This window comes from Manacus candei, unplaced genomic scaffold, assembly GCF_025592945.1.
Source record: "Manacus candei isolate 608988 ecotype Guabito, Panama unplaced genomic scaffold, ASM2559294v1 h1tg000474l, whole genome shotgun sequence".
Taxonomy (NCBI): Eukaryota; Metazoa; Chordata; class Aves; order Passeriformes; family Pipridae; genus Manacus; species Manacus candei.
In genome coordinates, this window is record NW_026138522.1 from 16,953 (window position 1) to 42,085 (window position 25,133).

General features: G+C 51.1%; 1 protein-coding gene and 3 long non-coding RNA genes across 36 annotated transcripts in view; 1 reads left to right on the plus strand and 3 right to left on the minus strand.

Annotated features, from left to right (window-relative positions):
• Positions 1-21,981, plus strand: part of VPS52 (VPS52 subunit of GARP complex) — a 37,562-nt gene extending 15,581 nt beyond the window's left edge. The window contains exons 12-22 of one of the 33 annotated variants that reach the window (XR_007902350.1): positions 1,700-1,855; positions 3,893-4,011; positions 8,186-8,309; positions 10,972-11,067; positions 12,312-12,419; positions 13,571-13,636; positions 15,657-15,768; positions 16,744-16,862; positions 17,955-19,090; positions 19,634-19,860; positions 21,916-21,981. Coding sequence is in view for 2 of the 33 variants with exons in the window: in XM_051776262.1 (XP_051632222.1) it covers positions 1,700-1,855; positions 3,893-4,011; positions 8,186-8,345; positions 9,733-10,416 (1,119 nt within the window). In the remaining 31 variants the exon portion in view is untranslated. Of the gene's footprint in view, positions 1-1,699; positions 1,856-3,892; positions 4,012-8,185; positions 8,346-9,732; positions 10,425-10,971; positions 11,068-12,311; positions 12,420-13,570; positions 13,637-15,656; positions 15,851-16,029; positions 16,128-16,743; positions 16,863-17,954; positions 19,138-19,496; positions 19,597-19,633; positions 20,039-20,352; positions 20,913-20,977; positions 21,085-21,154; positions 21,298-21,352; positions 21,488-21,540; positions 21,726-21,750; positions 21,860-21,915 lie in introns of those variants that run through there. The other 32 variants (XR_007902355.1, XR_007902348.1, XR_007902356.1 and 29 more) reach the window with 32 other exon arrangements.
• LOC127465732 (uncharacterized) lies at positions 1,734-13,044 on the minus strand. Its single transcript, XR_007902376.1, has 3 exons — positions 12,763-13,044; positions 12,327-12,438; positions 1,734-1,852 (listed from the first exon to the last, which is right to left on the minus strand). It is a non-coding gene; the product is annotated as an uncharacterized LOC127465732 (long non-coding RNA).
• Positions 13,722-14,760, minus strand: LOC127465730 (uncharacterized). The gene is made up of 3 exons (XR_007902374.1): positions 14,657-14,760; positions 14,484-14,516; positions 13,722-13,815 (listed from the first exon to the last, which is right to left on the minus strand). It is a non-coding gene; the product is annotated as an uncharacterized LOC127465730 (long non-coding RNA).
• Positions 21,982-22,152: 171 nt separating the features above from the next.
• LOC127465731 (uncharacterized) lies at positions 22,153-22,812 on the minus strand. Its single transcript, XR_007902375.1, has 2 exons — positions 22,736-22,812; positions 22,153-22,397 (listed from the first exon to the last, which is right to left on the minus strand). It is a non-coding gene; the product is annotated as an uncharacterized LOC127465731 (long non-coding RNA).
• Between the last annotated feature and the right edge of the window lie 2,321 nt (positions 22,813-25,133).

Sequence of the window (25,133 nt, forward strand, 5' to 3'; positions counted from 1 at the left end):
AAAAATAAAGGAAAAAAAGTGGGGAAAAAAGTGAAAAAAAATCAAAAAAAAGAGAAAAAAATTGAGAAAAAAATGAAGAAAAATACAAAAAAAAGAGAAAAAATTGGGAAAAAAATTTTAAAAAAATCCAAAAAAAAAGAAAAACTTGGGAAAAAATGGAAAAAAAATCCAAAAAAAAGAGAAAAAAATTGAGAAAAAAAGTAAAAAATAAAAGAAAAAAAGTGGGGAAAAAAGTGAAAAAAAAATCAAAAAAAAGAGAAAAAAATTGGGAAAAAAATGGAAAAAAAATCCAAAAAAAAAGAGAAAAAAATTGAGAAAAAAAAAAGAAAAAAAATACAAAAAAAAAAGAAAAAATTGGGAAAAAAAATGAAAAAAAATACAAAGAAAAAAAGAAAAAATTGTGAAAAAAAATGGAAAAAAATTCAAAAAAAAAAAGAAAAAATTGGGGAAAAAAATGGAAAAAAAAATCCAAAAAAAGAGAAAAAATTGGGAAAAAAATAAAAAAAACCCACAAAAAAAAAGAAAAAATTGGGAAAAAAATTTAAAAAAAATCCAAAAAAAAAGAAAAAATTGGGAAAAAAAATGAAAAAAAAATCAAAAAAAAAAGAAAAAATTGGGAAAAAAATTTTAAAAAAATAAAAGAAAAAAGTGGGGAAAAAAGTGAAAAAAAATCAAAAAAAAGAAAAAAAAATTGAGAAAAAAATGAAAAAAAAATCAAAAAAAAAAGAAAAAATTGAGAAAAAAATAAAAAAAATCAAAAAAAAAAGAAAAAATTGGGAAAAAAATGAAAAAAAATAAAAAAAAGAGAAAAAAATGAGAAAAAAAGTAAAAAATAAAAGAAAAAAGTGGGGGAAAAAGTGAAAAAAAATACAAAAAAAAAAGAAAAAATTGTGAAAAAAAATGGAAAAAAATACAAAAAAAAAGAAAAAATTGGGGAAAAAATTTTAAAAAAATCCCAAAAAAAAGAAAAAATTGGGAAAAAATGGAAAAAAAAATCAAAAAAAAGAGAAAAAAATTGAGAAAAAAAGTAAAAAATAAAAGAAAAAAGTGGGGGAAAAAGTGAAAAAAAAATCAAAAAAAAAAGAGAAAAAAGTTGGGAAAAAAAATGGAAAAAAATCCAAAAAAAGAGAAAAAAATTGGGAAAAAAAATGGAAAAAAATCCAAAAAAAAAAAGAAAAAATTGGGGAAAAAAATGAAAAAAAAATCTAAAAAAAAAGAGAAAAAAATTGAGAAAAAAATAAAAAATAAAAGAAAAAAAGTGGGGAAAAAAGTGGAAAAAAAATCAAAAAAAAGTGAAACAAATTGAGAAAAAAATGAAAAAAATACAAAAAAAGAGAAAAAAATTGGGAAAAAAATGGAAAAAAATACAAAAAAAAAAAGAAAAAATTGGGAAAAAAATTTAAAAAAAAATCCAAAAAAAAAGAAAAAATTGGGAAAAAAAATGAAAAACAATCAAAAAAAAAGAAAAAATTGGGAAAAAAAATGAAAAAAAATCTAAAAAAAAAGAAAAAATTGGGAAAAAAAATGAAAAAAAAAATCTAAAAAAAGAGAAAAAATTGGGAAAAAAAATGGAAAAAAATTCCAAAAAAAAAGAAAAAAATCTGGTAAAAATTCCTGGTTTTTTCCTCTTTTTTGGGGGCAACCTCCCAAGGTTTTCCCGGATTTTTTCCCGAGGTTTTCCCGTTTTTCCCCCCCCCAGTACCCGTTCGAGTCGCTGTTCCGGAGCCAGCACTACGCCCTGCTGGACACGGCGTGCCGGGAATTCTCCTTCCTGGCGGAATTCTTCCTGCTGGCCGGCGCCGCCGCGCAGGAGCTCTTCGACGCCGTCATGGGCAAGACCCTGGCCATGTTCCTGGTGGGGATTCCTGGGAATTCGGGGGGTTCTGGGGGTTGGGGGGGTTGGGGGATTTTTGGGGATTTTTGGGGATTTTTTGGGATTTTTTGGGAGGTTTCCTGGGATTTTTTGGGGATTTTTGAGGGATTTTTTTGGATTTTTGAGGGATTTTTGGGGGATTTTTGGGGGGGTTTTGGGGGATTTTTTGGGATTTTTTGGGATTTTTTGAGGGATTTTTGAGGGATTTTTTGGGTTTTTTGAGGGATTTTTGAGGGATTTTTTGGGATTTTTTGAGGGATTTTTGGGGATTTTTGAGGGATTTTTTGGGATTTTTGAGGGATTTTTAGGGGTTTTGGGGGAATTTTGGAGGGATTTTTGGGGATTTTTGAGGGATTTTTTGAGGGATTTTTGGGGGGGTTTGGGGGATTTTTTGGGGATTTTTGAGGGATTTTTTGGGATTTTTGAGGGATTTTTTGGGGATTTTTGGGGGGGTTTTGGGGGATTTTTGGGGGGGTTTTGGGGGATTTTTTGGGATTTTTTGAGGGACTTTTGAGGGATTTTTGGGGGGGTTTTGGGGGGATTTTTGGGGATTTTTTGGGATTTTTTGAGGGATTTTTGGGGGGGTTTTGGGGGATTTTTTTGGATTTTTTGGAGGTATTTTTGGGGATTTTTGAGGGATTTTTTGAGGGATTTTTGGGGGGGGTTTGGGGGATTTTGGGGGATTTTTTAGGGATTTTTTGCGGATTTTTGAGGGATTTTTTTGGATTTTTGAGGGATTTTTTGAGGGATTTTTGGGGGGGTTTTGGGGGATTTTTGGGGATTTTTGGGGGATTTTTTGAGGGATTTTTGGGCATTTTTGAGGGATTTTTGGGGGTATTTTGGAGGGATTTTTTGGGATTTTGGGGCCTTTCCCAGAATTTTGGTGGATTTTTTGGGATTTTTGAGGGACTTTTGGGGGATTTTTTGGGATTTTTGAGGGATTTTTGGGGATTTTTGAGGGATTTTTGGGGGCGTTTTGAGGGATTTTTGGGGATTTTTTGGGATTTTCGGGAGGTTTTCTTGGGATTTTGGGGGGATTTTTTGGGATTTTTGAGGGATTTTGGGGGATTTTTGAGGGATTTTTGGGGGGGGTTGGGGATTTTTTGGGGATTTTTGGGGATTTTTTGGGAGGTTTCCTGGGATTTTTTGGGGATTTTTGAGGGATTTTTTGGGATTTTTGAGGGATTTTTTGGGGATTTTTGGGGGGGTTTTGGGGGATTTTTTGGGATTTTTTGGGATTTTTTGAGGGATTTTTGAGGGATTTTTTGGGAGTTTTGAGGGATATTTGGGAGTTTTCCTGGGATTTTGGGGGGATTTTTGAGGGATTTTTGGGGATTTTTTGGGATTTTTTTTGATTTTTGAGGGATTTTTTGGGGATTTTTGAGGGATTTTTGGGAGGTTTTGGGGGATTTTTTGGGATTTTTGGGGATTTTTTGAGGGATTTTTGGGGGATTTTGGAGGGATTTTTGGGGATTTTTGAGGGATTTTGGAGGGATTTTTTGGGATTTTTTGGGATTTTTGAGGGATTTTTTGAGGGATTTTTTGGGATTTTCAGGAGGTTTTCTTGGGATTTTGGGGGGATTTTTTGGGATTTTTGAGGGATTTTTGGGGATTTTTGAGGGATTTTTTGAGGGATTTTTTGGGAGGTTTCCTGGGATTTTGGCGGGATTTCTTGGGATTTCAGGGGCCTTTCCTTGGATTTTGGGATGTTTTCCCTGGGATTTTTGGGATGTTTTCCCTGGGATTTTTGGGATGCTTTTCCGGGGATTTTTTGGGATGTTTTCCCTGGGATTTTTGGGATGTTTTCCCTGGGATTTTGAGCTCTTTTCCCTGGGATTTTTGGGCTGTTTTCCCTTGAATTTCGAGCGCCTCTCCGGGAATTTTAGGCTGGTTTTCCTGGGATTTTGAGGGTGTCCTGTGGGATTCTGGGATATTTTCCCCGGGATTTTTTTCTGGTGGGATCCTGGGGGGTTCCCTGGGAATTTTTGGGCCCCCTGAGTGTCCCTTTTCCCGTTCCAGAGGCACATGGAAGGGTTTGTGTCCGACTGCTACGACGGGATCGCCGTGTTCCTCTGCATCCACCTCGTGCTCCGATTCCGGAATATCATGGCCAAGAGGAACGTCCCGGCCATGGACAGGTCAGGAATTCCCAAAAATCCAGGGAAAACGCCCCAAATCCAGGGAAAAACGGCCCAAATCCAGGGGAAAATGCCCCAGATCGAGGGAAAAATGCCCCAAATCCAGGGAAAAATGCCCCAAATCCAGGGAAAAACAGCCCAAATCCATGGGAAAATGCCCCAAATCCAGGGAAAAATGCCCCAGATCCAGGGAAAAATGCCCCAGATCCAGGGAAAAACAGCCCAAATCCATGGCAAAATGCCCCCAATCCAGGGAAAAACGCCCCAATCTGGGGGAAAACGCCCTGAATCCAGGGAAAAACACCCCAAATCCAGGGAAAAATGCCCCAATCTGGGGGAAAAACATCACAAATCCAGGGGAAAATGCCCCAAATCCAGGGGAAAATGCCCTGAATCCAGGGAAAAATGCCCCAAATCCAGGGGAAAATGCCCCAGATCGAGGGAAAAATGCCCCAAATCCAGGGAAAAATACCACAAATCCATGGGAAAATGCCCCAAATCCAGGGAAAAATGACACCAATCCAGGGAAAAATGCCCCAAATCCAGGGGAAAATGCCCCAGATCCAGGGAAAAACATCACAAATCCAGGGAAAAATGCCCCAAATCCAGGGAAAAATGCCCCAAATCCAGGGAAAATGCCCCAGATCCAGGGAAAAACACCCCAAATCCAGGGAAAAATACCCCAAATCCAGGGAAAAATACCACAAATCCAGGGGAAAATGACACCAATCCAGGGAAAAATGACACCAATCCAGGGAAAAATGCCCCAAATCCAGGGGAAAATGCCCCAGATCCAGGGAAAAACATCACAAATCCAGGGAAAAATGCCCCAAATCCAGGGAAAAATGCCCCAAAACCAGGGAAAAATGACCCCAATCCAGGGGAAAATGCCCCGAATCCAGGGGAAAATGCCCCAGATCGAGGGAAAAATGCCCCAAATCCAGGGGAAAATGGCCCAAATCCAGGGAAAAATACCACAAATCCGGGGAAAAATGCCCCAGATCGAGGGGAAAAATGCCCCAAATCCAGGGAAAAATACCACAAATCCAGGGAAAAATGCCCCAAATCCAGGGAAAAATACCACAAATCCAGGGAAAAATGACCCCAATCCAGGGGAAAATGCCCCGAATCCAGGGGAAAATGCCCCAGATCCAGGGGAAAATGACCCCAAATCCATGGGAAAATGCCCCAAATCCAGGGGAAAATGCCCCAAATCCAGGGGAAAATGCCCCAGATCGAGGGAAAAATGCCCCAAATCCAGGGGAAAATGACCCCAAATCCGGGGAAAAATGCCTCAGATCGAGGGGAAAAATGCCCCAAATCCAGAGAAAAATGCCACAAATCCAGGGAAAAATGCCCCAAATCCAGGGAAAATGCCCCAAATCCAGGGGAAAATGCCCCAGATCCAGGGGAAAACAGCCCAAATCCATGGGAAAATGCCCTGAATCCAGGGAAAAATGCCCCAAATCCAGGGGAAAATGCCCCAGATCCAGGGGAAAATGACCCCAAATCCAGGGGAAAATGGCCCAAATCCAGGGAAAAATGCCCCAAATCCAGGGGAAAATGCCCCAAATCCAGGGGAAAAATGCCCCAAATCCAGGGGAAAATGCCCCAGATCCAGGGAAAATGCCCCAAATCCAGGGGAAAATGGCCCAAATCCAGGGAAAAATGCCCCAGATCGAGGGAAAAATGCCCCAAATCCAGGGAAAAATACCACAAATCCATGGGAAAATGCCCCGAATCCAGGGAAAAATGACACCAATCCAGGGAAAAATGCCCCAAATCCAGGGAAAAATGCCCCAAATCCAGGGGAAAATGCCCCAAATCCAGGGAAAAATGCCCCAACTCCAGGGAAAAACACCCCAAATCCAGGGGAAAATGCCCCGAATCCAGGGAAAAATGACCCAAATCCAGGGGAAAATGCCCCGAATCCAGGGGAAAATGCCCCAAATCCACTGGGAACGCCCCAAATCCAGGGAAAAACAGCCCAAATCCATGGGAAAACACTCCAAAATTCAGTGGGAACATCCCAAATCCAGGGAAAAACGCCCCAACTCCATGGGAAAACACCCTAAAATCCACTGGGAACACCCCAAAAAATCAGTGGGAACAGCCCAACTCCATGGAAAAACCCCCCAAATCCCTCCGAAATCCCTCCCAAACCCATCCCAGATCCCTAAAATCCTCCCCAAACCCCATCCCAGATCCCTAAAAACCCCCCAAAATCCCTCAGAAATCCCCCCAAATCCCTCCTGGCCTCCTCAAATCCCTGGGAATTCCCTCCCAAACCCATCCCAGATCCCCAAAATTCCTCCAAATCCCTCAGAAATCCCCCCCAAACTCATCCCAGATCCCTAAAAACCCCCCAAATCCCTCAGAAATCCCTCCCAAACCCATCCCAGATCCCTAAAAACCCCCCAAAATCCATCCCAGATCCCAAAACCCAATCCCAAATCCCTCAGAAATCCCCCCCAAACCCATCCCAGATCCCTAAAAACCCCCCCAAACCCCATCCCAGATCCCTAAAAACCCCCCAAATCCCTGGGAATTCCCTGCCCAACCCCTCCCAGCTTCCCAAATCCCAGTTTTCCCGGATTTCCAGGTACTGGGGGTCGGTGCTGGCGCTGCTGTGGCCGCGCTTCGAGCACATCCTGGAGCTGCACATCCCTCAGAAATCCCCCCAAACCCCCCCAAATCCCTCAGAAATCCCCCCAAACCCCATCCCAGATCCCAAAATCCCCCCAAATCCCTCAGAAATCCCTCCCAAACCCATCCCAGATCCCCCAAATCCCCCCAAACCCCTCAGAATTCCCTCCCAAACCCATCCCAGATCCCCCAAAACCCCCCAAATCCCTCAGAAATCCCTCAAACCCCATCCCAAATCCCTCAGAAATCCCCCCCAAACCCATCCCAGATCCCCAAAAACCCCCCAAAATCCCTCCCAGATCCCAAAACCCAATCCCAAATCCTTCCAAAAACCCCCCCAAACCCATCCCAGATCCCTAAAATCCCCCCCAAAACCCTCCAAAATCCCTCCCAAACCCATCCCAAATCCTTCCCAAACCCATCCCAGATCCCTCAAAACCCCACAAAATCCAGCCCAGATCCCAAAACCCAATCCCAAATCCTTCCAAAAACCCCCCCAAACCCATCCCAGATTCCTAAAACCCCCCAAAATCCCTCCCAGATCCCAAATCCCAATCCCAAATCCCTCAGAAATCCCTCCCAAACCCATCCCAGATCCCTAAAAATCCCCCAAACCCCATCCCAGATCCCCCCAAACCCCCCAAATCCCTCAGAAATCCCCCCAAATCCCTGGGAATTCCCTCCCCAACCCCTCCCAGCTTCCCAAATCCCGGATTTTTCCCGGATTTCCAGGTACTGGGGGTCGGTGCTGGCGCTGCTGTGGCCGCGCTTCGAGCACATCCTGGAGCTGCACATCCCTCAGAAATCCCCCCAAACCCATCCCAGACCCCCCAAAACCCCCCAAATCCCTCAGAAATCCCCCCAAACCCCATCCCAGATCCCAAAATCCCCCCAAATCCCTCAGAATTCCCTCCCAAACCCATCCCAGATCCCCCAAATCCCCCCAAACCCCTCAGAATTCCCTCCCAAACCCATCCCAGATCCCTAAAAACCCCCCAAATCCCTCAGAAATCCCTCAAACCCCATCCCAAATCCCTCAGAAATCCCTCCCAAACCCATCCCAGATCCCTAAAAACCCCCCAAAATCCATCCCAGATCCCAAAACCCAATCCCAAATCCCTCTGAAATCCCCCCAAACCCATCCCAGATCCCTAAAATCCCCCCCAAAACCCTCCAAAAATCCCTCCCAAACCCATCCCAAATCCTTCCCAAACCCATCCCAGATCCCTCAAAACCCCACAAAATCCAGCCCAGATCCCAAAACCCAATCCCAAATCCTTCCAAAAACCCCCCCAAAGCCATCCCAGATTCCTAAAACCCCCCAAAATCCCTCCCAGATCCCAAATCCCAATCCCAAATCCCTCAGAAATCCCTCCCAAACCCATCCCAGATCCCTAAAAATCCCCCAAACCCCATCCCAGATCCCCCCAAACCCCCCAAATCCCTCAGAAATCCCCCCAAATCCCTGGGAATTCCCTCCCCAACCCCTCCCAGCTTCCCAAATCCCGGATTTTTCCCGGATTTCCAGGTACTGGGGGTCGGTGCTGGCGCTGCTGTGGCCGCGCTTCGAGCACATCCTGGAGCTGCACATCCAGAGCATCCAGGGCACGGATCCCCAGAAACTCGGAGTGCTCGACACCCGCCCCCACTACGTGAGCTGGGAATGCCGGGAAGGGCGGGAATTCTCAGTTGGGAATGCTGGGAATGATGGGAATTCTCAGTTGGGAATGCCGGGAATTCAGCCTGGAGTGTGGGGAGAGGGGAGCCCGGGAATGTTGGGGATTCAGCCCGGATTTGGGGGCAGTGGGAGCTCAGAAATGTTGGGAATTCAGCCCGGATTTGGGGGCAGAATTCCCAGGAATTCATCCTGGAATTCCTGCAGATCATGGGGGTGGGAATGGGGGCAGTGGGAGCTCGGGAATGCCGGGAATTCAGCCTGGATTGTGGGGAGAGGGGAGCCCGGGAATGCTGGGAATTCATCTCTAATTTGGGGACAGAATTCCCAGGAATTTGTCCTGAGATTTCCTGCAGATCGTGGGGGTGGGATTGGGGGCAGTGGGAGCTCTGGAATGTTGGGAATTCAGCCCGGATTTGGGGGCAGAATTCCCAGGAATTCATCCTGGAATTCCTGCAGATCATGGGGGTGGGATTGGGGGCAGTGGGAGCTCGGGAATGTTGGGAATTCAGCCCGGATTTGGGGGGCAGAATTCCCAGGAATTCACCCTGAAATGTTCCTGGGAATATCAGGAATTCATCCCCAGTTTGGAGGCAGTGGGAGTCTGGGAATGCTGGGAACTCATCCCGGAATTCCTACAGATCACAGGGGTGGGATTGGGGTGGTGGGAGCTCAGGAATGCCGGGAATTCATCCCGAAATTCCTACGGATTGTAAGGGTAGGATTGGGAGCAGTGGGAGCCTGGGAATGCCGGGAATTCAGCCCGATTTGGGGGCAGAATTCCCAGGAATTCATCCTGGAATTCCTGGAGATCATGGGGGTGGGATTGGGGCGGTGGGAGCCCTGGAATGCCGGGAATTCATCCCCAATTTGGGGGCAGAATTCCCAGGAATTCATCCTGGAATTCCTGGAGATCATGGGGGTGGGATTGGGGGCAGTGGGAGCTCGGGAATGTTGGGAATTCAGCCCCGATTTGGGGGGCAGAATTCCCAGGAATTCACCCTGAAATGTTCCTGGGAATATCAGGAATTCATCCCCAGTTTGGAGGCAGTGGGAGCCTGGGAATGCTGGGAACTCATCCCGGAATTCCTACAGATCACAGGGGTGGGGTTGGGGTGGTGGGAGCTCAGGAATGCCGGGAATTCATCCCGAAATTCCTACGGATTGTGAGGGTAGGATTGGGAGCAGTGGGAGCCTGGGAATGCCGGGAATTCAGTCCCGATTTGGGGGCAGAATTCCCAGGAATTCATCCTGGAATTCCTGCAGATCATGGGGGTGGGATTGGGGGCAGTGGGAGCTCGGGAATGCCGGGAATTCATCTCTAATTTGGGGGCAGAATTCCCAGGAATTCATCCTGGAATTCCTGCAGATCATGGGGGTGGGATTGGGGGCAGTGGGAGCTCGGGAATGCCGGGAATTCAGCCTGGATTGTGGGGAGAGGGGAGCCCGGGAATGCTGGGAATTCATCTCTAATTTGGGGACAGAATTCCCAGGAATTTGTCCTGAGATTTCCTGCAGATCGTGGGGGTGGGATTGGGGGCAGTGGGAGCTCTGGAATGTTGGGAATTCAGCCCGGATTTGGGGGCAGAATTCCCAGGAATTCATCCTGGAATTCCTGCAGATCATGGGGGTGGGATTGGGGGCAGTGGGAGCTCGGGAATGTTGGGAATTCAGCCCCGATTTGGGGGGCAGAATTCCCAGGAATTCACCCTGAAATGTTCCTGGGAATATCAGGAATTCATCCCCAATTTGGGGGCAGTGGGAGTCTGGGAATGCTGGGAACTCATCCCGGAATTCCTACAGATCACAGGGGTGGGGTTGGGGTGGTGGGAGCTCAGGAATGCTGGGAATTCATCCTGAAATTCCTACAGATGGTGAGAGTGGGATTGGGGGCAGTGGGAGCCCAGGAATGCTGGGAATTCAGCTTGGATTTGGGGGCAGAATTCCCAGGAATTCATCCTGGAATTCCTGCAGATCATGGGGGTGGGATTGGGGGCAGTGGGAGCTCTGGAATGCTGGGAATTCATCCCCAACTTGGGGGCAGAATTCCCAGGAATTCACCCTGGAATTCCTGCAGATCATGAGGGTGGGATTGGGGGCAGTGGGAGTTTGGGAATGTTGGGAATTCAGCCCCAATTTTGGGGCAGTGGGAGCCCAGGAATGCCGGGAATTCATCCCGGAATTCCTGCAAATCTCCTGGGACTGGGGAGGAGTGGGATGGGGGCGGTGGGAGCCCGGGAAAGGCTCTGGAATTCCGGGAATTCCCGCAGATCACCCGGGGTGGGATGGGAATGGGAATGGCCTGGGGAAGTTGGGAGCCCCAGAAAGGCTCTGGAATTCTGGGAATTCCAGGAATTCCCGCAGATCACCCGGGGTGGGATGGGAATGGGAATGGCCTGGGGGGGTGGTGGGAGGCCGGGAATGTCCTGGAATTCCGGGAATTCCCGCAGATCACCCGGGGTGGGATGGGGGTGGGATGGGGGCGGTGGGAGGCCGGGAATGTCCTGGAATTCCGGGAATTCCGGGAATTCCCGCAGATCACCCGGGGTGGGATGGGAATGGGAATGGCACGGGGGGGGGGGGGTGGTGGGAGGCCGGGAATGGCTCTGGAATTCCTGGAATTCCGGGAATTCCCACAGATCACGCGCCGCTACGCCGAGTTCTCCTCGGCCATCGCCAGCATCAACCAGACCCTGCCCAGCGACAGGAGCGACGCCCTCCTCGGCAGGCTCCAGGTACTGGGGAAACTGGGAGCACTGGGAGGGACTGGGAGGGACTGGGAGGGCAATGGGGGGGACTGGGAGGGACTGGGAGGGACTGGGAGGGGAGCGGGAGGGACTGGGAGGGACTGGGGGGGGAGTGGGAGGGGAGTGGGAGGGACTGGGAAGGACTGGGAAGGACTGGGAGGGACTGGGGGGGAATGGAAGGGCACTGGGAGCAACTGGGAGGGGAGTAGAGGGGCACTGGGAGCCACTGGGAGGGACTGGGAGAGGAGTGGGAGCACTGGGAGGGGAATGTGGAGGACTGGGAGGGACTGGAAGGGAGTGGGAGGGCACTGGGAAGGATTAGGAGGGGACTGGGAGGGATTGGGAGGGACTGGGAGGGATTGGGAGGGACTGGGAAGGACTGGGAGCATTGGGAAGGCCCTGGGAGCACAGTGGGGGGGGACTGGGAGGGACTGGGAGGGACTGGGAGGGGACTGGGAGGGACTGGGAAGGACTGGGAGGGGACTGGGAGGGACTGGGAAGGACTGGGAGGGACTGGGAAGGACTGGGAGGGACTGGGAAGGACTGGGAAGACTCTGGGAGCACAGTGGGGGGGGACTGGGAGGGCACTGGGAAGGCACTGGGGGGGACTGGGAGCACTGGGAAGGCTCTGAGAGCACAGTGGGAGGGACTGGGCAGGCACTGGGAGGGGAGTGGGGAGGCACTGGGAGGGACTGGGGGGGGAGTGGGGAGTAGGGGGGCACTGGGAGCAACTGGGAGGGGAGTGGGAGGGCACTGGGAGGGACTGGGGGGCACTGGGAGGGAGTGAGAGGGCACTGGGAGCAACTGGGAGGGACTGGGAGGGGAGTGGGGGGGCACTGGGAGAGACAGGGAGGGGACTGGGAGCACTGGGAGGAGAATGTGGGGCACTGGGAGGGACTGGGAGCACTGGGAAGGCCCTGGGAGCACAGTGGGGGGGACTGGGAGGCACTGGGAGGGACTGGGAGGGACTGGAAGGGACTGGGAGGGACTGGGAGCACTGGGAGGGACTGGGAGGGACTGGAAGGGACTGGGAGGGACTGGGAGCACTGGGAGGGACTGGGAGCACTGGGAAGGACTGGGAGCACTGGGAAGGCCCTGGGAGCACTGGGAGGGACTGGGAGCACTGGGAAGGCCCTGGGAGCACAGTGGGGGGGACTGGGATGGACTGGGAGCACTGGGAAGGACTGGGAGCACAATTTCCCTCCTTTTCCCCCCCTTTCCCCCGTTCCCAGCTGGAAGTGGAGAACCTGGTGCTCCGCGTGGCCGCCGAGTTCCCCTCCAGGAGGGAGCAGCTCGTCTTCCTCATCAACAACTACGACATGATGCTGGGGGTGCTCATGGTAAAACACCCCAAAATGGCTCAAAATCACCCCAAAATATCCTAAAATCCCCAAAATCCTGCCCCAAAACACCCCAAAATAGCCTCAAACCCCCCGGGAGCAGCTCGGCTTCCTCATCAACAACTACGACATGATGCTGGGGGTCCTCATGGTAAAACACCCCAAAATGGCTCAAAATCACCCCAAAATATCCCAAAATCCCCCAAAAAACTGCCCCAAAACAGCCTCAAACCCCCCAAACCCCCCGGGAGCAGCTCGGCTTCCTCATCAACAACTACGACGTGATGCTGGGGGTGCTCATGGGAAAACACCCCAAAATGGCTCAAAATCACCCCAAAATCACCCCAAAATATCCCCAAATAACCCCAAAATATCCTAAAATCACCCCAAAATCCCAAAAACCTGCCCCCAAACCCCCCAAAATAGCCAAAACCCCCCCCAAACCCCCCGGGAGCAGCTCGGCTTCCTCATCAACAACTACGACGTGATGCTGGGGGTGCTCATGGGAAAACACCCCAAAATATCCCAAAATGTACCAAAATCATCCCAAAATAACCCCAAAATTCAAAAAAACTGCCCCAAAACCCCCCAAAATAGCCTCAAACCCCCCAAACCCCCCGGGAGCAGCTCGGCTTCCTCATCAACAACTACGACGTGATGCTGGGGGTGCTCATGGTAAAACACCCCAAAATGGCTCAAAATATCCTAAAATATCCTAAAATCCCAAAAAACCTGCCCCCAAACCCCCCAAAATAGCCTCAAACCCCCCAAACCCCCCGGGAGCAGCTCGGTTTCCTCATCAACAACTACGACGTGATGCTGGGGGTGCTCATGGTAAAACACACCAAAACACCCCAAAATATCCCAAAATCACCCCAAAATCCCAAAAAGCTGCCTCAAACCCCCCCAGAATAGCCTCAAACTCCCCCAAACCCCCCCGGGAGCAGCTCGGCTTCCTCATCAACAGCTACGACGTGATGCTGGGGGTGCTCATGGGAAAACACCCCAAACCACCCCAAAATAACCCCAAAATATCCCAAAATAACCCCAAAATATCCCAAAATAACCCCCAAATACCCCCAAACCTGCCCCCAAAATACCCTAAAATACCCCAACCCCCCCCGTGACCCCCCAATTTCGGGTCCCCTCAGGAACGGGCGGTCGAGGAGAGCAAAGAGGTCGAGGGGTTCCAGCAGCTCCTTTCGGCCCGAACTCAGGTGAGACCCCCCCCAAATCCCCCTGTTAATGCCCTTGTTAATTGTTTTAATTGTTTAATAATTGTTTAATAATTTAATTGTTGCCGGGGTTAAATTGCCGCGCTTTTTTTTCCCCGCCTTTCCCCCCCTCCCCTCAGGAGTTGGAGGAGCTGTTTCTGCCCTCCATTCCCACCTCTCACCTCTAATCTCGTTGTTAATCGTTAATTTTTACCGTTAATTGTTCTCTAATTGTTGCCGGGATTAATTTAATTGTTCCTGCCGCTTTTTTTTTCCCCGCCTTTCCTTCCCTCCCCTCAGGAGTCCGTGGAGGAGCTGTTTCTGCCCTCCATTCCCATCTCTCACCTCTAATCCCGTTGTTGATGCCGTTGTCAATGCCTTTGTTAATGCCTTTGTTCACCGTTAATTGTTATTTAATTGTTAATTGTGAGGTTAAATTGCCGCTTTTTTTTTCCCCCCCGCCTTTTTTCTCCCTCCCCTCAGGAGTTCGTGGAGGAGCTGTTTCTGCCCATCTCTCACCTCTAATCCCGTTGTCAATGCCTTTGTTAATGCCTTTGTTCACCGTTAATTGTTATTTAATTGTTAATTGTGAGGTTAAATTGCCGCTTTTTTTTTCCCCCCCCCCCCCCCCGCCTTTTTTCTCCCTCCCCTCAGGAGTTCGTGGAGGAGCTGTTTCTGCCCACCTCTCACCTCTAATCCCGTTGTCAATGCCATCATTAATGCCTTTGTTCACCGTTAATTGTTCTTTAATTGTTAATTGTGGGGTTAAATTGCCGCTTTCTTTTCCCCGCCTTTTTTCCCCCCCTCCCCTCAGGAGTTCGTGGAGGAGCTGTTTCTGCCCATCTCTCACCTCTAATCCCGATGTTAATGCCGTTGTCAATGCCTTTGTCAATGCCGTAGTTAACCGTTAATTGTTACTTAATTGTTCCTGTGGTTAAATTGCTTTTTTTTTTCCCGCCTTTTTTCTCCTCCCCTCAGGAGTTCGTGGAGGAGCTGTTTCTGCCCTCCATTGCCACCTCTCACCTCTAATCCCGTTGTTAATGTCGTAGTTAACCGTTAATTGTTCTTTAATTGTTAATTGTGGGGTTAAATTGTTGCTTTTTTTCTTCCCCGCCTTTTTTCCTCCCTCCCCTCAGGAGTTCGTGGAGGAGCTGTTTCTGCCCATCTCTCACCTCTAATTTTTTCTGCCCATCTCTCACCTCTAATCCCGTTGTCAATGCCATCATTAATGCCTTTGTTCACCGTTAATTGTTCTTTAATTGTTAATTGTGAGGTTAAATTGCCGCTTTTTTTTTCCCCCGCCTTTTTTCCCTCCCTCCCCTCAGGAGTTCGTGGAGGAGCTGTTTCTGCCCACCTCTCACCTCTAATCCCGTTGTCAATGCCGTCATTAATGCCTTTGTTCACCGTTAATTGTTATTTAATTGTTAATTGTGAGGTTGAATTGCCGCTTTTTTTTTCCCCCCGCCTTTTTTCTCCCTCCCCTCAGGAGTTGGTGGAGGAGCTGTTTCTGCCCACCTCTCACCTCTAATCCCGTTGTCAATGCCGTCATTAATGCCTTTGTTCACCGTTAATTGTTCTTTAATTGTTAATTGTGAGGTTAAATTGCCGCTTTTTTTTTCCCCCGCCTTTTTTCCCTCCCTCCCCTCAGGAGTTCGTGGAGGAGCTGTTTCTGCCCACCTCTCACCTCTAATCCCGTTGTCAATGCCGTCGTTAATGCCGTTGTTCACCGTTAATTGTTCTTTAATTGTTAATTGTGGGGTTAAATTGCCGCTTTTCTTTTTCCCGCCTTTTTTCCCCCCCTCCCCTCAGGAGTTCGTGGAGGAGCTGTTGGCGCCCCCTTTCGGCGGGCTCGTCACCCCTCAGGATTTCGTGGAGGAGCTGTTTCTGCCCACCTCTCACCTCTAATCCCGTTGTCAATGCCGTCATTAATGCCTTTGTTCACCGTTAATTGTTCTTTAATTGTTAATTATGGGGTTAAATTGCTGCTTTCTTTTTCCCGCCTTTTTTCCCCCCCTCCCCTCAGGAGTTCGTGGAGGAGCTGTTGGCGCCCCCTTTCGGCGGGCTCGTCACCTTCGTGCGTGAGGCGGAGGCGCTGCTGGAGCGGGGGGAGGGCGAGCGCCTCAAGGGACACGAGGGTAAAAATCCCGGGAATTCCCCGGAATTCCCGACGGGAATGCCAGCACTGCACACCGGGAATGACCAGGGGGCACAGGCCGGGTGGGAAATGTGGCAGGAATCCACCGGGAATGCACAGAGGGGAGGTGTGGGGTGGGAGTGGTGTGAGGGGAGGGCGAGCGCCTCAAGGGCCACGAGGGTAAAAATCCCGGGAATTCCCCGGAATTCCCGACGGGAATGCCAGCATTGCACGCGGGGATTGACCACGGGGCTCATTCCAGGCGGGAAATGCAGCGGGAATTCCCAGGGAATGCACAGAGGGGAGGCAGAGGGGGGGTGATGGTGTGAGGGGAGGGCGAGCGCCTCAAGGGACACGAGGGTAAAATAATAAATAATATTTCGTCCCTAATATATGGGAATAAATAACATTTCATCCCTATTTTCTCTATAATTCCGGGGTTGCTTTCCCCCTCATTCCCATGATATTCCCATGATATTCCCATGACATTCCCATGATATTCCCATGATATTCTCACAATATTCCCATGATATTCCCACAATATTCCCATGATATTCCCATGATATTCTCATGATATTCCCATGATATTCCCACAATATTCCCACGATATTCCCATGATATTCTCACAATATTCCCATGATATTCCCATGATATTCCCACGATATTCTCACGATATTCCCATGATATTCTCACAATATTCCCATGATATTCTCACAATATTCTCACGATATTCCCATGATATTCCCAATGATATTCCTGTGATATTCTCACAATATTCCCAATGATATTCCTGTGATATTCTCACGATATTCCCATGATATTCCCAATGATATTCCTGTGATATTCTCACAATATTCCCATGATATTCTCACGATATTCTCACGATATTCTCACAATATTCCCACGATATTCCCATGATATTCCCACAATATTCCCACGATATTCCCGTGACATTCCCGTGACATTCCCATTGCAGCCCGGGCGACTCAGCTCATCCGGGGCTTCTCGAGCACGTGGAAAAGCTCCGTGGAATCGCTGAGCCAGGACGTGATGAGATCCTTCAGCAACTTCAAGATCGGCACCAGCATCATCCAGGTGGGAATTCCCTGGGATCCAGGGACAATGCCACAATTCCAGGTGGCAATTCCCTGGGATTCGGGCAGGCCCAGAATTCCAGGGGCTTTTTTTTCCCCCTTTTCCCACCTTTTTTCACCCTTTTTTCCCTGGGGTTTTCCCCCCCTTTTCTCCCCTTTCCCTCCCATTTTCTCCCCCTTTCCCTTCATTTTTCCCCTTCCTGTTTTCTCCTCATTTTTCCCTGTTTTCCCCCATTTCCCCTTTCTCCCCCATTTTTCCCCATTTTTCCCTCATTTTTCCCCCTTTCCCACCATTTTTCCCCCTTTCTCCCCCCTTTTTCCCTCATTTTTCCCCATTTTTCCCCTTTTCCCCTCATTTTTCCCCCTTTCCCACCATTTTTCCCTATTTCTCCCCCATTTTTCCCCCTTTCTCCCCCATTTTTCCCTCATTTTTCCCCATTTTTCCCTCATTTTTCCCCATTTTTCCCTCATTTTTCCCCCTTTCCCACCATTTTTCCCCCTTTCTCCCCCCTTTTTCCCTCATTTTTCCCCATTTTTCCCTCATTTTTCCCCCTTTCCCCTCATTTTTCCCCCTTTCTCCCCCATTTTTCCCTCATTTTTCCCCCTTTCTCCCCCATTTTTCCCTCATTTTTCCCCCTTTCTCCCTCATTTTTTCCCTCATTTTTCCCCTTTTCCCCTCATTTTTCCCCCCTTTCCCACCATTTTTCCCCTTTCTCCCCCATTTTTTCCCTCATTTTTCCCCATTTTCCCTCATTTTTCCCCCTTTCCCCTCATTTTTCCCCCTTTCCCACCATTTTTCCCCCTTTCCCCCCCATTTTCCCCTCATTTTTCCCCATTTCTCCCCCATTTTTCCCCCTTTCTCCCCCATTTTCCCCCATTTTTCCCCCTTTCTCCCCCATTTTTCCCCATTTTTCCCCATTTTTCCCTCATTTTTCCCCCCTTTCTCCCCCATTTTTTCCCTCATTTTTCCCCATTTCCCCCCATTTCCCCCCCAGTTTTTCCCCCCTTTCCCCTCCCCCCGCCCCTCTGTCCCTGTTCCCCGTGGAATCCCCGTCCTTCCCACCTGGAATTCCCGGCATTCCCGGTTTTCCAGGCCGCCCTGACCCAGCTGATCCAGTTCTACCACCGCTTCCAGAAGGTTCTGGAGCAGCCCCCGCTGCGGGCGCTGCCGGCGCGCTCCGACCTCATCAACATCCACCACCTCATGGTCGAGCTCAAGAAGCACAAACCCAACTTCTAGGGGGGCCCCAAAATCCCTGGGAACCCCCCCCAAAAATCCCTGGCACCCCCCAAATCCCTGGAACCCCCAAAATTCCCAGTTTTTCCCCCCAAATTCCACGTGGGAATAAAGGGAAGAGGTTCCCGGTGATGCTTCAGTGCTGCTGAAGGACCCCCAAATCCCTTCTTGACCCCCCCAAAATAACCCTGGGACCCCTCCCAAAATCTCCCAAAAATCCCTGGCACCCCCCAAATCCCTGGAACCCCCGGAATTCCCAGTTTTTCCCCCCGAATTCCACGTGGGAATAAAGGGAAGAGGTTCCCGGTGATGCTTCAGTGCTGCTGAAAGACCCCAAAATCCCCTCTTGATCCCCCCCAAAATCCCTGGGAATCCCCCCAAAATCCCTGGGAATCACCCAGATCCCTGGAACCCCCGGAATTCCCAATTTTTCCCTCCAAAATTCCACGTGGGAATAAAGGGAAGAGGTTCCCGGTGATGCTTCAGTGCTGCTGAAAGACCCCAAAATCCCCTCTTGATCCCCCCCAAAATCCCTGGGAATCCCCCCAAAATCCCTGGGAATCCCCCCAAAATCCCTGGCACCCCCCAAATCCCTGGAACCCCCAAAATTCCCAGTTTTTCCCCCCAAATTCCACGTGGGAATAAAGGGAAGAGGTTCCCGGTGATGCTTCAGTGCTGCTGAAGGACCCCCAAATCCCTTCTTGACCCCCCCAAAATAACCCTGGGACCCCTCCCAAAATCTCCCAAAAATCCCTGGAACCCCCCAAATCCCTGGAACCCCCGGAATTCCCAGTTTTTCCCCCCGAATTCCACGTGGGAATAAAGGGAAGAGGCTCCTGGTGATGCTTCAGTGCTGCTGAGGGGGGAGGCTGAAGGACCCCAAAATCCCTTCTTGACCCCCCTAAAATCCCTGGGAATCCCCCCAAAATCCCTGGGAATGCCCCCAAAAATCCCTGGCACCCCCCAAATCCCTGGAACCCCCAAAATTCCCAGTTTTTCCCCCCAAATTCCACGTGGGAATAAAGGGAAGAGGCTCCCGGTGATGGCTCAGTGCTGCTGAAGAACCCCCAAATCCTCTCTTGATCCACCCAAAAATCCCTGGGAATCCCCCCAAAATCCCTGGGAATGCCCCCCAAAATCCCTGGCACACCCCAAATCCCTGGAACCCCCGGAATTCCCAGTTTTTCCCTCCGAATTCCACGTGGGAATAAAGGGGCCAAGGCTGCCGGTGATGCTTCAGTGCTGCTGAAGGACCCCAAAATCCCTTCCTGACCCCCCCAAAATATCCCTGGGACCCCTCCCAAAATCTCCCAAAATCCCTGGCACCCCCCAAATCCCTGGAACCCCCGGAATTCCCAGTTTTTCCCCCCGAATTCCACATGGGAATAAAGGGAAGAGGCTCCCAGTGATGGTTCAGTGCTACTGAGGGGGGGTTGGGGACCCCAAAATCCCCTCTTGATCCCCCCCAAAATCCCTGGGAATCCCCCCAAAAATCCCTGGCACCCCCCAAATCCCTGGAACCCCCAAATTCCCAGTTTTTCCCCCCGAATTCCATGTGGGAATAAAGGGGCCAAGGCTGCCAGTGATGGTTCAGTGCTGCTGAAAGACCCCAAAATCCCCTCTTGATCCCCCCAAAATGCCTGAGAATGCCCCCAAAATCCCTGGGAATCCCCCCAAAAATCCCTGGCACCCCCCAAATCCCTGGAACCCCCAAAATTCCCAGTTTTTCCCCCCAAATTCCACGTGGGAATAAAGGGAAGAGGTTCCCGGTGATGCTTCAGTGCTGCTGAAGGACCCCCAAATCCCTTCTTGACCCCCCCCAAAATAACCCTGGGACCCCTCCCAAAATCTCCCAAAATCCCTGGCACCCCCCAAATCCCTGGAACCCCCAAAATTCCCAGTTTTTCCCCCCAAATTCCACGTGGGAATAAAGGGAAGAGGTTCCCAGTGATGCTTCAGTGCTGCTGAAGGACCCCCAAATCCCTTCTTGACCCCCCCAAAATAACCCTGGGACCCCTCCAAAATCTCCCAAAAATCCCTGGAACCCCCCAAATCCCTGGAACCCCCGGAATTCCCAATTTTTCCCTCCGAATTCCACGTGGGAATAAAGGGAAGAGGCTCCGGTGATGGTTCAGTGCTACTGAGGGGGGGTTGGGGACCCCCAAATCCCCTCTTGACCCCCCCCAAAATCCCTGGGAATCCCCCCAAAAATCCCTGGCACCCCCCAAATCCCTGGAACCCCCAAAATTCCCAGTTTTTCCCCCCGAATTCCATGTGGGAATAAAGGGGCCAAGGCTGCCAGTGATGGTTCAGTGCTGCTGAAAGACCCCAAAATCCCCTCTTGATCCCCCCCAAAATGCCTGAGAATGCCCCCAAAATCCCTGGGAATCCCCCCAAAAATCCCTGGGAATGCCTCCAAAAATCCGGGAATGCCCCAAATCCCTGGAACCCCCGGAATTCCCAATTTTTCCCTCCAAAATTCCACGTGGGAATAAAGGGAAGAGGTTCCCGGTGATGCTTCAGTGCTGCTGAAAGACCCCAAAATCCCCTCTTGATCCCCCCCAAAATCCCTGGGAATCCCCCCAAAATCCCTGGGAATGCCCCCAAAAATCCCTGGCACCCCCCAAATCCCTGGAACCCCCAAAATTCCCAGTTTTTCCCCCCAAATTCCACGTGGGAATAAAGGGAAGAGGCTCCCGGTGATGGTTCAGTGCTGCTGAAAGACCCCCAAAATCCCCTCTTGATCCCCCTAAAATCCCTGGGAATCCCCCCAAAATCCCTGGGAATCCCCCCAAAAATCCCTGGCACCCCCCAAATCCCTGGAACCCCCAAATTCCCAGTTTTTCCCCCCAAATTCCACGTGGGAATAAAGGGAAGAGGTTCCCGGTGATGCTTCAGTGCTGCTGAAGGACCCCCAAATCCCTTCTTGACCCCCCCAAAATAACCCTGGGACCCCTCCCAAAATCTCCCAAAATCCCTGGAACCCCTCAAATCTCTGGAACCCCCGGAATTCCCAGTTTTTCCCCCCAAATTCCACGTGGGAATAAAGGGAAGAGGCTCCCGGTGATGGTTCAGTGCTACTGAGGGGGGGTTGGGGACCCCCAAATCCCCTCTTGACCCCCCCCAAAATCCCTGGCAATGCCCCCAAAAATCCCTGGGAATCCCCCCAAAAATCCCTGGCACCCCCAAATCCCTGGAACCCCCGGAATTCCCAATTTTTCCCTCCAAAATTCCACGTGGGAATAAAGGAAGAGGTTCCCGGTGATGGTTCAGTGCTGCTGAAAGACCCCAAATCCCCTCTTGATCCCCCCCAAAATCCCTGGGAATCCCCCCAAAAATCCCTGGGAATCCCCCCAAAAATCCCTGGCACCCCCCAAATCCCTGGAACCCACAAAATTCCCAGTTTTTCCCCCAAATTCCATGTGGGAATAAAGGGGCCAAGGCTGCCGGTGATGCTTCAGTGCTGCTGAAAGACCCCAAAATCCCCTCTTGATCCCCCCAAAAATGCCTGAGAATGCCCCCAAAATCCCTGGGAATCCCCCCAAAAATCCCTGGGAATGCCCCCAAAAATCCCGGAATGCCCCAAATCCCTGGAACCCCCGGAATTCCCAATTTTTCCCTCCAAAATTCCACGTGGGAATAAAGGGAAGAGGTTCCCGGTGATGGTTCAGTGCTGCTGAAAGACCCCAAAATCCCCTCTTGATCCCCCCCAAAATCCCTGGGAATCCCCCCAAAAATCCCTGGCACCCCCCAAATCCCTGGAACCCCAAAATTCCCAATTTTCCCCCCAAATTCCACGTGGGAATAAAGGGAAGAGGCTCCCGGTGATGGTTCAGTGCTGCTGAAGGACCCCAAAATCCCCTCTTGATCCCCCCCAAAATCCTGGGAATCCCCCCAAAAATCCCTGGGAATCCCCCCAAAAATCCCTGGGAATCCCCCCAAAAATCCCTGGGAATCCCCCCAAAAATCCCTGGCACCCCCCAAAAATCCCTGGAACCCCCAAAATTCCCAGTTTTTCCCCCCGAATTCCACGTGGGAATAAAGGGCCGGAGGCTCCAAGTGTTGGTTTATTGCTGCTGGTGACAGCCCGGGGGGAAGTAGGGGGGGGATTTTGGGGACCCCCAGGTGGGTTTTGGGACCCCCAGATCAATTTTGGGGACCCCCAGGTCCATTTTGGGGACCCCCCAGGTGGATTTTGGGGTCTCCAGGGCAGAAAATTTGGGATTTTCCCCCCCAAAATCCCCCCAAACCCCTCCCTCAGGCCCCCCCTCAGGCCCCTCCCGGCTCCCTCCGGGGGCACTTTTTGGGGGCCCCTGGGGGGGTTTTGGGGTCCCCCAGACCAATTTTGGGGACCCCAATGGATTTTGGGGACCCCTAGTTGGATTTTGGGGTCTCCAGGGCAGAAAATTTGGGATTTCCCCCCCCAAAATTCCCCCCAAATCCTCCCCTCAGGCCCCTCCTGGATTCCCCTGGGGGCACCTTTGGGGGGTCCCTGAAGGGTTTTAGGACCCCCCCTGGGGGTTTTTGGGGACCCCCAGGTGGATTTTGGGGTCCCCAGGGGGGAAATTTGGGATTTTCCCCCCCAAAATTCCCCCAAATCCTCCCCTCAGGCCCCTCCCGGATCCCCCTGGGAGCACTTTTTTGGGGGCCCCTGGGGGGGTTTTGGAGACCTCCAGATCAATTTTGGGGACCCCCAGGTCCATTTTGGGGACCCTCAGGTAGATTTGGGGTCTCCAGGGCAGAGATTTTGGGATTTTCTCCCCCAAAATTCCCCCAAATCCTCCCCTCAGGCCCCTCCCGGCTCCCCCCGGGGGCACTTTTTGGGGGCCCCTGGGGGGGTTTTGGGGTCCCCCAGATCCCTTTTTGGGACCCCAATGGATTTTGGGGACCCCCAGGTAGATTTTGGGGTCCCCAGGGCAGAAAATTCAGGATTTTCCCCCCCAAAATCCCCCCAAATCCTCCCCCTCAGGCCCCCCCGAGCCCCTCCCGGCTCCCCCCGGGGGCACTTTTTGGGGTCCCCGGGGGGGTTTTTGGGGTCCCTGGGCCGAGGGGGGATTTTGGGGGGCCGGGGGGGGGATATTTTGGGGTCCCCCCCCTATTTCTGCTCCTTGGTGGGGGCGTAGTAAAGCTCCAGGGGTTTGCTGAGCTTCCAGAACTTCTCGTTCACCAACTCCAGCGTCAGGGACCCGTTCAGGGGCTGGGGGGGACAGAAACGGGGTCAGAAACCTCCTCTGGGACCCCCCAAAATCCCTCTGGGACCCCCCAAAACCTCCTGGGACCCCCAAAATCCCTCTGGGACCCCCCAAACATCTCCTGGGACCCCCCAACGTCTCCTGGGACCCCCCAAAATCCTTCTGTGACCCCCAAAACCCCCTCAAATTTCCCCCAAACCCCCTCAAATCCCCCCAAAATCTCCTGTGACCCCCCCAAACCCCTCAAATCTCCCCAAAATCCCTCTGTGACCCCCCAAAATCCTTCTGTGACCCCCCCAAACCCCTCTGTGACCCCCCAAACCCCCTCAAATCCCCCCCAAAATCCCTCTGGGGACCCCCCAAAATCCCTCTGGGACCCCCCAAAATCTCCTGGGATCCCCCAAAAATCTCCTGGGACCCCCCAAAGTCTCCTGGGACCCCCAAAATCCTTCTGTGACCCCCCAGACCCCTCTGTGACCCCCCAAAGCCCCCTCAAATCCCCCCAAAATCCTTCTGTGACCCCCCAACCCCCCCCCAAACCCCTCTGTGACCCCCCAAACCCCCTCAAATCCCCCCAAAATCCCTCTGTGACCTCCCAAACCCCCCTAAGTGCCCCCCAAAATCCCTCTGTGACCCCCCCCAAACCCCTCTGTGACCCCCCAAACCCCCTCAAATCCCCCCCAAAATCCCTCTGTGACACCCCAAAATCTCCTGTGACCCCCCAAAATCCCATGACCCACCAAAATCCCTCTGTGACCCCCCAAAATCTGTCTGTGACCCCCAAAACCCACTCAAATCCCCCCCAAACCCCTTCAAATCCCCCCAAAATCTCCTGTGGCCCCCCCTAAACCCCTCTGTGACCCCCCAAAATCCCTCTGTGACCCCCCAAAATCCTTCTGTGACCCCAAAACCCCCTCTAATCCCCCAAACCCCCTCAAATCCCCCCAAAATCCTGTGACCGCCCCGAAATCCCTCTGTGACCCCCCAAAATCCCTCTGTGACCCTCCAAAATCTCCTGTGACTCCCCAGACCCCCTCAAATCCCCCCAAAATCCCTCTGTGACCCCCCAAAATCCCTCTGTGACCCCCCAAAAATCTCCTGTGACCCCCCAAAACCTCCTGACCCCCCAAAATCTCCTGGGACCCCCCAAAATCTTTCTAGGACCCCCCCCAGACCTCCCTGGGACCCCCCAAACCCCCCTGCAACCCCCCAAACTCCTCTGTGACCCCCCAAACCCCTCAAATCCCCCCCAAACCCCCCTGCAACCCCCCCAAACTCCTCTGTGACCCCCCAAACCCCCTCAAATCCCCCTGCAACCCCCCCAAACCCCTCTGTGACCCCCCAAACCCCCCTCAAGTCCCTCCCAACCCCCTCTGCTCCCAGGACTTTCAGGATCCTGGGAAGCCCATTACTTCCAGGATATTTTTGGGATATTTCTGAGATATTCCCAGGATATTCCCAGGATATTTCCAGGATATTCCGGGATATTCCCAGGATATTTCCAAGATATTCCCAGGATATTTCCGGGATATTTTTGGGATATTTCTGGGATATTCCCAGGATATTTCCAGGATATTCTTGGGATATTTCTGGGATATTCCCAGGATATTTCCAGGTGATTTCCGGGCTCCCCATGAAGGCAGGGGCGGCTCCAGGCCTCCCCACCCCCCCTCCCTCTGCTCTATCCCATATCCCATTATTCCCTCCCCACTTCTGGGTCAGTTCCGGGTCACTTCCTGGCTATTTCCGGGTGACTTCCGGGTGATTTCCGGGCTCAGCATGAAGGCAGGGGTGGTGTAGATGGTGTCCTGCTTCTCACTGACATACTCCAGGCCTCCCCACC